The 14,372-nt window shown below is 38.1% G+C and overlaps 1 protein-coding gene across 2 annotated transcripts in view; it reads right to left on the minus strand.

The window, feature by feature from the left end:
• Positions 1–14,372, minus strand: part of stac (SH3 and cysteine rich domain) — a 30,267-nt gene continuing 15,895 nt past the window's right edge. For both annotated transcript variants that reach the window (XM_020713731.3, XM_004082520.5), the window contains 6 exons: positions 11,796–11,877; positions 11,224–11,294; positions 6,523–6,611; positions 3,144–3,195; positions 2,550–2,687; positions 1–669 (listed from right to left, as the gene is read on the minus strand). In XM_020713731.3, the coding sequence (XP_020569390.1) occupies positions 571–669; positions 2,550–2,687; positions 3,144–3,195; positions 6,523–6,611; positions 11,224–11,294; positions 11,796–11,877 (531 nt within the window). In that variant the 3' untranslated portion in view covers positions 1–570. The remainder of the gene's footprint in view (positions 670–2,549; positions 2,688–3,143; positions 3,196–6,522; positions 6,612–11,223; positions 11,295–11,795; positions 11,878–14,372) is intronic.

Consider the following 14,372-nt stretch of genomic DNA (forward strand, 5'->3'; position numbering starts at 1 on the left):
TTATAGTTTAATTTTTTAATATAATTGATCAGAATACATTTTGAAGTGCTTTGTTTTCATTTTATAATCACTTCAATAACTGTCGCAAATTGAATGGAATGTGAAAAAAAGGAAAGTAAATATTGTTGCAACTTGGCACTGTGACTAACATTTTCATGGAAAACAAAATAAAAGCTTTAGAAGCATTTGTTTTTGAGCCATAACACTAGCTGGCAGCCCTTTTTTTTATAAAAGGAGAGAGATTGGAGGTGAAGAACGCTGAGCAGGAATGGGAAACGCAGGAAAAACATTCAGATTTTAAAGTTCAATCAAATCAGTGACACAGTGATCTCCTGCCTTCTAGGAAACCAGAAGCAGTTTGTTGTCTCTCGGTTTGACTCCGTACTGAAAGGGAGACCTGCAGCAAACCAAAGTGCTCGGTGACAAACCACAACCGCTCGTGTTGGGTCTGAACTTCAGTCTCTGATGAGGTGAAGTTCCTCCACTGCAGCGGATGCCTTACTTTTTCCTCATCGGGCGGCCTGTTCCGCCCCCACTATCTTGTTGTGGTTCTTCTTCGCTGGCTTTGTCTCAGATGATCTCCAGGACGTCACAGGGCACGTAACCCCTCTTCTTTCCACTCGTCACTCTGATGAAGCCGTTGCGTTCTATCTCACTGCCGACACAGATCTGAGGGAGGAAGCTCAGAATTAACAGTTGACTCATCATTTAGGAAACAGAAATTCAGTATTCGTGTTCTGTACTGCAGCTTTAATTCAAAGTTCATAAGGAAGTAGAAAAGCTTAAAGACCACACATAAAAATTTTGTTTTTTGTTATTTTTAGCATGTTCTTGTGGCATTTTCTTATGATGGAGGAAAAATAAAAGCAAATTGAGCTAAAAAAATTGTGTTTCTGGGTGTGTTTTTTTTTTAATTCAAATTATTGTGAATCAGGAGCAGATGAAAAAAATGTAAAGAATCTTCAATCAGCAGGCCGCAAGCTCCTTGCTCTGCTCCATTCTGATGCATCCACTTGTAGACGACTAGATCAATCTGCGTTTTCTTCGTCTGGTCTCAATACTGTCCAGCTGGCGAACTCGGATATTGCTCACCATTTTTGTTGTACCGCTAATGTTAGCCGGTGCTGTAAGGGGCTGGAAGCTAGTGGGGGGAGTGTGTCAACAAAGGGATTATGGGAAATGAGTTTAGGCCCTCCGCCCAACAGTCCTGCCCACAACTCAGATGTGAATTTCTAATGAACTACTGCCGCTATGCAGAAACTATGTCCTAGAATACGACAGTTTTTTCAAAATTTTGCCTGAAAACGCTATAATCATAATTAAAAGACTGCAGGGGACACTTTTACCACACATCAAAAGATGATCAAGGTGGGGCTTTAGGCCTTTAAGCCATTTTTTAGAACTTTTAAGCCAGTTTCATTGTTTACTATTTATTGTATTTTAAATATTTATTTCCAGTTGTTCCTGTCTGTGGTTTTAGGGATTCCCAAGTTCACTAATTGGTTTGCAATTCAAGATAATTTGATGACGTATCAATCTATTTAATCTTTGAAAAAACCCATATATTTGGTAATTTAAGAACTATTTTCACACAAGGAGTGACTGAAACAAAGCATAAGTGAAACTGTCAAAACTACATTGAATTCATAAATAAAACTTTTTTCCTAAACATTGTTTTTTCCTAAATATGAAGTTGATTTAAGACAAAATCACATATTTGAAAAATCTACCATTTTTATGATTTGCTTTTTGGTTTCCTTCAGTTTTTGCATTTGCGTTTTTTTGAGTTTCTGCACAAGCAGCTGAGACTCCGCCCACTCACCTGTGGATCCTGTTGAGTAGTCACAGCTGGCTCCAATTTGCTAGTTAGCCACAATGCATTTGAAGACCCTCTGCAATTATCTTTTGATCTATTTTCAAAGTATTCTCAGTGGTCTTTTAATTATGATTATGACAGTTTTAACCCAAAACAAAAAACCTGTGTCCTTTTCTAGGACACAGGTTATCCTGAGCAGCGGTGCATTAGAAATTTGCCTCTGAGTTGTGGGCGGGACTGCTGGTTCAGAAAATGATCCAATTTCTTCATTTATTTGTTTCATTTTCCCCCAACTTTCCAGGTTTATTCTGGAAAAAATAGAACTTTTCAAGGACATAATTTCGTTTTTCCAAAGTTGACACAAAGCGTAGCTAGCTTCCAAAAATCTTCCCCTGGGTCTGTGTGAATGGAAAAGAGAGTCAACAGGTCAGCAATTCATCTTGCGGTTTCTTCTCCACAGGGGGCTGCTTACTGTAAGCCTCATCTGACCCCCAGCATGCCCTATGCTGCACAGTGGGAAAAGGGGTTCGGGTAACTTGTGTCATGACATAATGCCACTTTAATATAGTAACTCCTGAGAGAGAGATCCTTTGATTTTTTCCACTTAAAGATCCTCAACACTGGGAGTCCACAAGATGGCTAAAGATCTGTTGGATGCGATGTTAATGAGGATTTACAGTCGGGCCGACACGCAAACGAGACGCCTAACGGTAAAACGCTCAGATATCTTCACCTGTCCCTTCTTCAAGGTGAGCTGGCTTTGCTCCTTGCAGCCGATAAAAGCCCTGTTGCACCTGAAGACCTGTTCTTCAGCTCGGAGCTGATGAGCAAAGGCTGATGGGAAGAAACCAATTCTGTCTTCGATTACCCCCTAAAAAAAAGGAATAAATAAGACCTAGTTTCTGCATTGAAACTTTTCAAAAACAATCTTTTTTCATTATTTTTAAGCTAGAGAATTGCTCATTGATCAAAAGGAACCATCAAAATACTTTTTTCTTTGAAGTCACCAGACATTATCTTCTTACATTGATGTGGTGCAGATCTAAATGATTGTCTCTTGTCTTATTCCTAAATAGGCCAGATGTCTGTAATGAGTTTCTTCATGCTCTGGTGACACCAACCTCCATCTTCCTAAATTATCTGTCATGCCCCCGTGTCACGAGATGACACCTTATCTACTGTTACGCGCTGCTTTCTCTGTGATTTATGAATGCTTAAAGAAAACAAAGTTAGGTCACCAAGGAGCAATATGGGACCTTTAAATGTGTTCAATGCAATAAACTCATGATTTTGCTCTGGTGGAAGTTTTTTTTTTTTTTATACTCACTTTCCACCAGTCGTTGTTGGAGTCATCAACCAAAAGAATTCTATCTCCAGCTCTGCAATGACATATAAACAGAATTAAAACAAACTTTTTTTTAAAGATTTCTTCCAGCTGCATTTGTAAAGTTATGGAAGTGTATTGCATTAAAAGAAGGAAAAATGAATAAAATACATAAAAATAAAAACAGATTAATAACCTGATAGATCCTAAAATTATGAGGGAAAATAGTATTTGGTCCCTAACTAAAGTTCAGCTCAATACTTTGTTATATACCCTTTGTTGACAATGACACCAGTCAAATATTTTCTGCATGATTTCACAAGGTTTTCACAAACTGTTGCTGTTATTTTGGCCCATTCCTCCATGCAGATCTCCTCTAGAGTGGTGATGTTTAGGGGCTGTTGCTGGGCATCACAGTCTTTCAACTCTCCAACATTTTTTAAGAGGTTGAGATCTGGAGACTGGTTAGGCCACTCCAGGACCTTGAAATGCTTTCGCACAAAGCCACTCTTTCATTACCCGGGCTGTGTGTTTGGGATCGTTGTCTGAAAGACACAGCCATGTTTCATCTTCAATGCCCTTGCTGATGGAAGCAGGTTTTCATTTAAAATCTGACGATACATAGCCCCCTTCCTTCTTCTCGTCCTGCTCCCTTTGCTGAACAAAAATCCCCAAAGCTTGTTTCCACCCCCATGCTTTACAGTAGGTATGGTGTTCTTTGGATGCAACTCAGCTTTCTTTCTCCGCTAAAAAGTTCTATTTTGGTTTCATCTGAGCATAGGACATTCTCTCAATCCTCTCCCGGATCATCCAAATGCTCTCTAGCAAACCTTAGATGGGCCTGCACATGTTCTGGCTTTAGCAGGGGGAGATGTCTGGCACTGCAGGGTTTGAGCCCCTTGTGGCGTAGTGTGTTACTGATGGTAGCCTTTGTTATTTTGGTCCCAGCTCTCTGCAGGTCATTCACCAGGTTCCCCTGTGTGGTTCTGGGAATTTTGCTCACCGTTTATGTGATCATTTTGACACCACAGGGTGAGATCTTGCAGGGAGCCCCAGATGGAGGGAGATTGTATCAGTGGTCTTGTATGTCTTCCATTTCCTAATAATTGCTTCCACAGTTGATTTCTTCACACCAAGCTGCTTACCGACTGCAGATTCTGTCTTGCCAGTCTGGCACAGGTAAACAAATTTGCTTCTGGTGTCCTTAGACAGATCTTTGCTCTTGGCCACACTTGAGTTTGGAGTGTGACTGTTTGAGGTTGTGGACAGGTGTCTTTTATAAGGATAACGAGTTCAAACAGGTGCCATTATTACAGGTAACGAGTGAAGGACAGAGGATCCTCTTACAGAAGAAGCTACAGGTCTGTGAGAGACAGATATCTTGCTCGTTTTTAGGTGACCAAATACTTATATTTTCCACCATATTTTAATATATGATGGCCCAAGAACATCAAAGCATTTATAAACAAATAAAAGAACTTGAAAATCATTCCTGAATCCATCTGAATGCAACGATTTTAAAATGGTGTAACATGGAAATGCCCCCTTGTCAGTGCAATTGAGTTTTGTAGTAACAGCCTTAACCACAAACATGTAAATACCATTCAGATATTTCTGTCAGGAAGAGTTATTGTCTAAAGCTGCATTAATACTTTCTTATAAACATGGCTGCTCTCTCCAATTGAATAGGTTTAAGCTTCTTCCAAGATTTCAGATGAATTACTCCCTTTGTTTTCCAATTCATCTGCAACATTAACACTTTTTATTACAAAAAACAGAGAGCAAGTTAGAGATAAACTCTGACTTTAATTATTTTTTATTTTGGCCGACTAACTTCTGCTTAATAATTATAAGTTGTCTTAGAAAATGCTTTTAGACCAGGTCAGAAAAACGAATCTCCTGACATTTCCTGCCTTCTAAAGTTCTAAATGCCAATTAGTACATATAAAATACCCATAATGCGTCTTAAATTTATTTATATCCACTGAACCTAAAGTAATTTTGTCAGCTGAGTCTGTGACATCCACAAAATGAATAATGAACATAACTTTGAATGAAAAGTAAAACTAAAGCGCTGCATTAAAAGACTCAATTGTATTATTTAAAAATGCTCTTAATGTGTTTGTATATGATTTATTGACTGTACTCAGCCTGGAGCCCAGGATTAAAACCACCACGTGAGCTGCATGTGAACATGAGGGCATTGATGCGAAGGCAGTCCTACTAATGAGGCGGTCAATGAATTTTAAATGAAGAGCGATTGAAGTTTCTGTGGATTGAAGAGAAGACACGCAAACTGGATTTTGTTTGTGTGTCTGCAAACTGAGGAGACCGGCAGACAGTAAGAGCACTATCTCATCCTTTAATCCACAGGAGGGTTTCAGCAGGAAGCCTGAACAAATTGGCACTTAGGCTGAAGGACTGTTCTTTCCTGAGAGCCTCTTTTCAAGAATGCAGTGCATGATGTTCAAAGATACTAGAGATTTAAACAGGCGAGTCCTCTAAAAAACGTTTCATTAGTCCCAATCTGTCGGACTACAGGGAGATTCATACCTATGTGTAATTGGGAGTATTCCTGAATCTGGTACATGTGCAGTTCTTTAGGAAGTTTGCAAAATATATGTTCTGCAGCATCAGTAACCCATGATGTGTCTCTTACAAACCCACACAAATGAAAATCTTTTAAAAATGGCCCTGGGACATTTTTCTGATGATGGAAAACATATACAAGAAAAATTACACCTACAATTGCATTTCTGTTAAATTTTTTGTTTCTATTGTTAATCTACAGCAGATAAAATAATGCAACTTGATCCATTGCTGTCTTTGACTTTCTATTTTGAGGTGGCATGTGGCTCAAAACTGTATGGCTGCACAGTCCCAATATTGTCTCCATTTTTGTTGCACTGCTCATGTTAGGTTGGGGGTTGTGAGGGCCCGTAAGCTCGCGGGACAGAGTTTAAACAAAGGGATGCTGGGAAATGAGTGCAACTCAGAGACACATTTCTAATGTATTCCTGCCACTGCAGAAACTATTTCCTAAAAAAACAATACAAGTTTTTTTTTGGGGGTAAAAACAACATTATTATATATTTAAAAAAAACCTTAGAACACTTTTAAAATAGATCAAAAATGATCTTAAAAAGGTGATTGCAGATCCCACAGCTTCTCCATCCCCTCTCTGACCACTGAATTGCATCAACCAAGATATTTTTTTCATTTTCTTCTCATTTAAAAAAAACAGAACCGGAAATAAACCATTGCAGGCATGTCAGAGTCAATCAGTCAACACCGTCCAAAAGAGGTGATGTATTGATCAGTTCTGTTCCAGTAGCTGTTATCTTTTGTGTCTGCATGTAGGCGTATGTGCGTGTCAGCCAACCTCATCTCCAGGTCATGGCTCCCTTGGGCAGCGTAGTCATACAAGGCCACGTAGGTGTTGAGCTTGAGCATATCCCTCTGCAGCTGATTCTGTCACACAGATAAAAAGAGGCATAAACAGTCATAAAGTAAATCTGTCGGCAGACTCTTTGAACAGCTGCTCCTTAAAATAGTGAAAATTAGACAGAGAAGCTCGCTGACGAAACGGAGGTGCTGTTTATAGCACTCTACAATCTGTTCCTTTAGCACCACGATAAGATGGAGTTCTCACAAAGTTAAAACTGGATGCGGGTGTGTGTAGGTGGAGAGGGAGTTTTCACACAGGCGTCCATACAATTAACAGGGTGAAAGCTTGCGAAGTGGCGCTAGAGTTTTTCACACCTCCTGAGAACCTAGAGGAAATCCTGCATGCTATTACAGGAAGGAAACTCTATTTTTTGAACATTGATGACTTTTCGATTGGGCGCCAAGTGTCTTCTGCCATTTTGCTCTCCGTAGATGGTCTCCAAAAGTCAAAGGAGAGGATTTTCACAGCCTGATGGAAACAACAACCCTTTCCAAGCATCCTGACCGTAACCAAAAACCCCTTTAAATGGAATTTTTTTTATTGAATTACATAAATTGTAGGCTGTATAGTTGGTTCGGCAGCCAATTAGCACTTTAAAGTTGATAGAAAACCTTAGTAACAAAAAGGCAAACATATTGTCAAAGACTAAATATATCTCTCTGAAAGGAAATTTTCACACAGGTTATCAGATCTTTGTGAGAAAAGATTTGAATAGAAGAGACAGCACATGAACACAATAACCTCACCAAATTATTTTTGGACTTCAAGACTGACTGATGAAAATTGTGTTTTTGGTGTTTTAACATGTTTTAGTAGCATTTTTCTCATCATGTAGGACATATTTGAAGGAAAAAAAGGCTAAAAATTGCATTTCTGAGTGTTTCTGTATTCAAATCGTTGAGAATCAGGAGCAGATGAAAAAAAGCTGTTTAAAAAAGAGCTTAGTTGTGACGTAGAAAATACACTGGGCGGGCCACAAGCTCCTTGCTCTGCTCCATTCTGGTTGAGCGAAGCTCGGGTTGCTTCACTCAACGGCCCCGCCTACAACTCAGAAGCAAATTTCTGATGAACTACTGCTACTCAGCAAAATCTGTGTCCTAGAAAACAACACAGGTTTTTGATTTTACCAAAAAAAAAAGACTAAATCATAATTTAAAAAAACACAAAACCATTTTGAAATACCTTATAGAGCTCATCAGAGTGGGTCTGTCGGTTGCCCTGACGTTCTACATAAGACAGGGAATTTGTGAATCATTTGTTTTTCTCTCGCTGTTTTATGTCAGACGTACTTACAAAAGACTTTATTTCCCATAATTTTTTTATGTTTTTGCAATTTTGATAATGCAGACACGAAAAATGCTTACTAGTGCTCCATTGGTTGTTTCAACGCACGTTCACACCGCCTCCAGCAACGCCGCATGTAAACGTGCTTCCAAGTTAGAAACTTATGATCGCAGAATCGCTATACAATTTTCTACACCTGTTTTCAAGCTCTACGCACAAAACAAATGCATGTTGAAAGTCAAACCTAGATGAACGTTGACCAATCAGGGACTCGGATTTGGTAGTGACGTATGGATGGCGTCCCTTTTAATTCATGGAATTGCCAACTGTTTTAAAATGTATCATTGAGGAGAAATAAATAATTGCACTTTGTGCCCAGCTGGAATTTTATGATACCAAGTTCTTCATATATCGGAATAGAGCTGTGAAAGAAGAAGCCTGGAGCAAGATTGGTGAGATATGCGACGCTTCAACATCTTCCACCAAACCTCTTCCAACTGTAGGTGTCAGACATGCGCATGTAAACAGTAGAAAAAGAAGAAAAAGCCCCTCCCTGCTAGTGCAGTGTGAACACCAAATACTATGTTCACTTTTAGTGCGTTCTCGAACGAGCCTCACATGACAGGTGTGACCGTAGCAACAGAAACATTTTATGATGAGACAAAGCCTGTTTTTGCTTTGCAGCTCAAGATCGACTTCCGACAACAATCTTCAAAAAGCACATCCTTTTGCTCATTTTCACTCATATAATTTTAAAATGTTAACACTGATTTTTACAAAAGCTGTAGAAGAAATAAAGACTTAACTGTCTATGCGGGAATTTTAACACGCAAATATGAAATTAACAATCGAATATCAAAGTGTCTCCTCTGGTGGAGTAAAGATTTTTGAGCATTTTTCTCTGCTCATTACCCTGCAGAGCCTCCATCTGTCCAGCAGCTTGAGCTAATGGATCTGTCGGCTGACAGACAAATCTCCTGCTGCCAGCTGTGCTCGGTCCTGCCTGATAAGGCTGCACAATGCATTTCAAACTTTCTTCCTGAAATGGATTACTGGACCACCAGTCTGCAGAGGATAGGTGTTGGTGTATGGACGGGTTGGCCTTGTATGGGTATTTGTTCATATTTGTGTTTGTCCAGCTATCTGTGGGACCTTTTCACTGTTGACAACTTACATAAACATGCTCAACTATAAAAGTAAACAGCACAGATAAGCTCAGCGACATGTACAAAAGAGCTGTGATGTACACCTCCTACAGAGGATGGATAGGAAAGGAAGATTTGTGAAGCCTGATCATGAAATATTTATTACAGATGAGAGGTGGTCACACTCTTGCTGAAGTTTAACCTGTTTTGCTTAGTTGCAATGATTCAGGCTGCATCAGTGAACAGACATGGCAGGATAAAACTCTGCAGCTGTTGATCCAAATATTAAAGTCAAGGCTTCTTCAGCGGTCACGTCAGCCCAACCTTGATTTGTTGAAGCAGGGAGAGTACTGCATTTTTTCCACTGAAGTCCTGGGAAGTTCAGCACTGAGGATGGAAGTAAGGGGGAAGAGTGCTAAATAGACACGGAGCGAGCTGGCCCAGCATCAGTTCTCAGACTTGTCCACGGTTCAGGCGATGGTCAGAGGCTATCAGTTCTCAGAGGATTTACTTTGTCAACATGAACTAAGAAGAGGAACGCAATAGGAAAATACTTCCAAATCCTTAACACTTCTGACAATAAATTTTTCATTGCGCAGCTGTCACATGAGATACCTCAAGGTTCTGGTTTAGGACCAATCCTATTTTTATTGCACACACACTCCCTCTGCAACAGCTAATTTGCCAGTTCACAGACATTTCTTATCACCTCCATGCTGAGAACATCCATCTGCACTGCTCATTTCAGTTTTGTTACACAAACTGTATAGTTTACCTGTTTGACGTGCAATGAAAGTTGTGTTTCTGGTGTTTTTTATAATAAATACAAAACCTACTATCTGAAAAAAAAAACTTTTTAGGAAAAAAGAAAAATGTGTTTCAAATATTCCAGTGAATTTTTGTCTTGTGACCTTTATGTCACAACGTATTTTCTTCCAGCTTCACCTAACGTGGAGTTATCCTTGTTCTCACCGTTTAATGTAAAAACTCAAAATCATAAAATTTGCAGATTTTATATTTTGGCCAATGTTGTTATGACCTATGGCATGTGTTAAGAGAAACGTAATTGCATTGCTTAGAAGCAATAGGGAGATGAAGTGGGGGCAGGCTTACTCCGCGTCAACAAACCCACCCACAACTTAGACACAAATTTCTAATGAACTACTGCTGCCCTGCAAAAAATGACAATTTTCTTGATTTTTGGCTAAAAACGGCATAATCATATTTAAAAGACCACTGGGAACGCTTGAAATAGATCAAAAGATGAATGGGGAGGGTCTTTAAGAGCTAATTTCCTCCAGCTAAAGTCAGGTAAAACAGACACATTAATCACTGTTCTTGAGAAAAAATCTTTGTCATGTTTGACTCAGCAAATTTTGCTCAGTCACCATGTTAAGATCTTAACCAGAAACTTAGCATCTCTAGGTTGAAGTTTCTGCAATCAAAGACAGAGCAAGAAATAATCATTCATACACTCACCACACCTGGATTACTGTAACGCTCTTTTTTACTTCTTTAAGACAAAAGGAGCTCCAGGCGATTCAGAACTCTGCTGCTCGCCTTTTATCCCAAATCAGCAAAAGAGCCCACATCCCTCCAGTTTTAGCAACACTCAACTGTCTCCCAGTTCATTTTAAAATTACAGCTTTCACTTTAAGAGCCTTAGTCAGGCCAGACATTATATCTCTAAAATTCTTAGATTCCATAAACCTTTTGTGTTCTTAAATCCTCAGATCCGGTTTTACATTGGGATCGCTCTATTATTTCAGCAGACTTTTAGCTACATTTTGTAATTTTAGGTTTTTAACTTTAATATGTCTTACTTTCCATTTAATCCTGTATTTTCAGCAGTTTGACCTGCATTGGAAAGCACTGGGTGATTCTTTCTGGCCACATTTTTAAGAGGAGGAGAAGCAAGATGTCTTTATTTTGCCCTTATTTGAGGATTGAGGCTCGAAGACGCAGCATAATTTTTATTAAAAAATGCATCAGTCAAATTAAAAAGCTTTCCTAGTAAACTGACTTTATAATAAATGCTATTAACTTATTTGAATTAAATAATAGCATCACTGCAGACAAAATATTTTAAAAAGTCAAAACAATATGTTCAGAAATAACATAACAAAATTAGTAATCAGAACAATTAGCTTTCTATAAAAGTTTTATGAAAATTTACACACACAGAAAAAAAAGGTATTTCTCTTACCGGATAACCATCCTCATATTTTCTGTCAGTCAGGTGGTAACGCTCTGTCCCATTTTCAAAAACTGTAAAAACTAAAAACAAACACAATAATTCAACTAAAGAATTTAAATTTGCACTTAAAGACATTATAGGTATTTAATGTACCAATTTGGTTGAAAAATGACATTTAATTTCACCCTTTTCTTGGCTTAAAATTAAAAAAAAATATTAAAAAAATGTTCAAAAAACCCTTTATAATTGTAAAAGGCACTCTTATATTTAAAAAAAATATGTGTATTTTTTGGGCCAGCACAGTTTTTGCTGGTTTATCTAAATATTTTTGAGTTAATTTAAATTAAAGTTCTTTTTTTTTCTTACTACCAAACCACTGTGAAGATTCCAAGCTTCATAAAAGTTAGAAACAGGTCCAGGTCACTGGGAAGATGAAGAGTCTTCTGTCATATTTTATGGTGACAGAAATCAGTGTTGCAGAATTCTTGTGCACGCTTTGAGAAGAGTGAATGTGTTTTGGCTCTGTCACTGTGGGGCTTTAATCCAAACACACAACGAACTGCAAAACTGCAAAAACTCACCGTCATCGCTGTGCTTTCTCGACAGCTCCTGTCTACTGCTGTGGGCCAGAACTTCCTCAGAAACCTTATCCAACTCACTGATCTGCAGAATTTAGGGTAATGGTGATTAGACAAATGCTGACTGAAGTATTCAAGAAAAAAAAGGGGGAAAAAAAGGCTTTAGCCAGGGATAGACAGTCTACAGGGACAGGAGGTTTAGAAACGAACAAAAGATTCCAGTGCTTTGATCATCGCACTGACACACACACTCCTGCCTCTGGCAGCTGCCCTGGACAGCAAAGAATGGCCCAAACCCATCCGCTTTCAAATGCACACATCCGCACGCTGTTCTCCTCAAATTAGATGAGAAGCCGTGAAAAACAAGTTGGCTGGAATCAGTCTGATCCGTTCTTAGAGATGCAACAGCCTCCTAAAATCACGAGTGCCAGCAGCTCGCTGCCTTTATTGGTAGTGTTTACAGCCCTGCAGGGGCAGTATCTATATAGACCATCAGTTACACGGTGTCTGGTTATGAATAAAAAAAAACTCAATGGAGGAAGCTGACACTAGAAAGATTAAAATTGTAAATAAAGCAAATACAACAAAAGTGAATTTAAAGGTTCAAATATTTATTTAAATTATTGGTCCTAATGAGAATATTTAATGTAAAAGCAGAAACAGATGGCATAATGAGTCTAATCAAAATCTCTAGCATATTCCATCTTTTTTATATCTGGAGCAACATGTTGCATTCATTGCACATCGTAAATCTGAACCCTCAACTTATTTGCGTTTTGATTTGTCCCTGTAAAGTTAAACAGTTCACGTAACTTACATGTGAAAAGATGTACTTGTTTTAACATATATAAACTTTCGTCATTTCTAATAAATCAGATGAAATAACTATATATTAACAAAAAGTAAATGAAGGAAATATGGATATTTAAGCAAAACATATCTACTCTGATTGATTTTTGTTTAGAGTACAGTGTTCCTTTGCTATGTTGCAGTTCACCTTTCGCATTATCACTGTTTTTCTTTTTTTTTCCTAGAACTTGTCAATCAATCTCTTCAGTGCCGAGTCTCTTGAACAGAATGAGTTCAGTTTGCCTCATTTACATAAATCTTCAATCACGATCAGATCTTTGTTTTCATTCTATAATACTGGACTTATTTTCTATAAAGTTTTGAACTCTGAGAGTTTTTAAACAATATAGAAAAGTGTTAACATTTTCATTTGTCTCTAAAAAAGAGTGTTTGAGGTGTGTAGTGAGGGATTTTATAGCCTTAAAACATCTATAATTCAATTTAGCAGATTTCACCTATAGTGGGTTAATTCTAAAACGTAAGCACGTGATAAACAAGTCAGTACTGTTAAGTGATATAAGATGCATTTAGTAAAATAAGAAAAACAAAAATGTACATTCAGTTTAGCAAAAATAAAATTTAAAGCAAACCGATTTCCAATTTTTTTTTGTCAAAGGGCGCAATAACTGTTGAACCTAGGATTTAAACCCTGAACCCACCAACGGGCAGGACAGTTGCTTTACCAACTCTATGTACTGCGCTTTCCTCTGAGGTTAAAAAAAACGTAGGCCTCGGTTTATACTTCATAATGATTTGTAACCGCTCGGATCACAAGGCCACTGGAAGGGAATCGCCCCAATCGCTGAGAAATGTGAGGCAAGCTGATGACATCATCCGCAATTGAAATTTTACAGTTGTAGTACAATTGCGTGTAAATTGCCCCATTTAACCTATACCTATTTTGAACAATTAGAATATGTGGTGGAAGCCGCGAATTTGATCCAGAAAATTTCCAATTACCAGGATTTGAAAGACAAGGCTGATATTACTGTAGTCTACACAGAAGAGGCGTTTGACATTATTTTATCTTGAAAACTTAAAAAACATAAAAAACACAACATTTTCACTGTGTATAAACTTACTAATGAAAATATACCTTCACCCATATTTGATGAAGATATGGATTAGGTGGCAAATCCTTTTAAATGTAACTATTTAAAAAAACAGTATACCTTTTTGGTATGTTGAGGCTTTTAAAATAAAAATAAAAAACTAAAAAAAAAATACCCTGGCTTACCACCTACCCTGTCTTGTCTGCTCCCTTAACTAACCACAAACGTATTTATATAGAGCCACAATTTATGCATTTTATCCCAGACCGGATAAAATACAGGGTTGCGTCAGGAAGGACATCCACCGTTAAACATCTACGCCAAACCACCTGTGCGAATCAGTGAAAGCTGAAGAAATATGCCGAAAGATGAACAAGAATATGTTAGTATCTTTAGAAAAACTTTATATATAAAAATATAAATATAAAAAAACAGACTCTCAAAGATTCCACTACAGCACCTTATATACCAAACCACTGAAACACTGGAGACAATTGTGTCTTCTGGCTCAGAAGTATGTCACTGTTATTATGGATAGACGCAAGAGAAACAGGCCGACCTCAGTATGAACTAAACTGGACGATTGTGGTAGGGACACATTACGATTGAAGCAGATCCCTATGAAGGATAAACCAGTCATTAGAGGGAGAGATAAGGATTGAAGAAAGGTGGGCCACCC

This window comes from Oryzias latipes, chromosome 22, assembly GCF_053564925.1.
Source record: "Oryzias latipes strain Hd-rR chromosome 22, Olatipes_Hd-rR_3.1".
NCBI lineage: Eukaryota > Metazoa > Chordata > Actinopteri > Beloniformes > Adrianichthyidae > Oryzias > Oryzias latipes.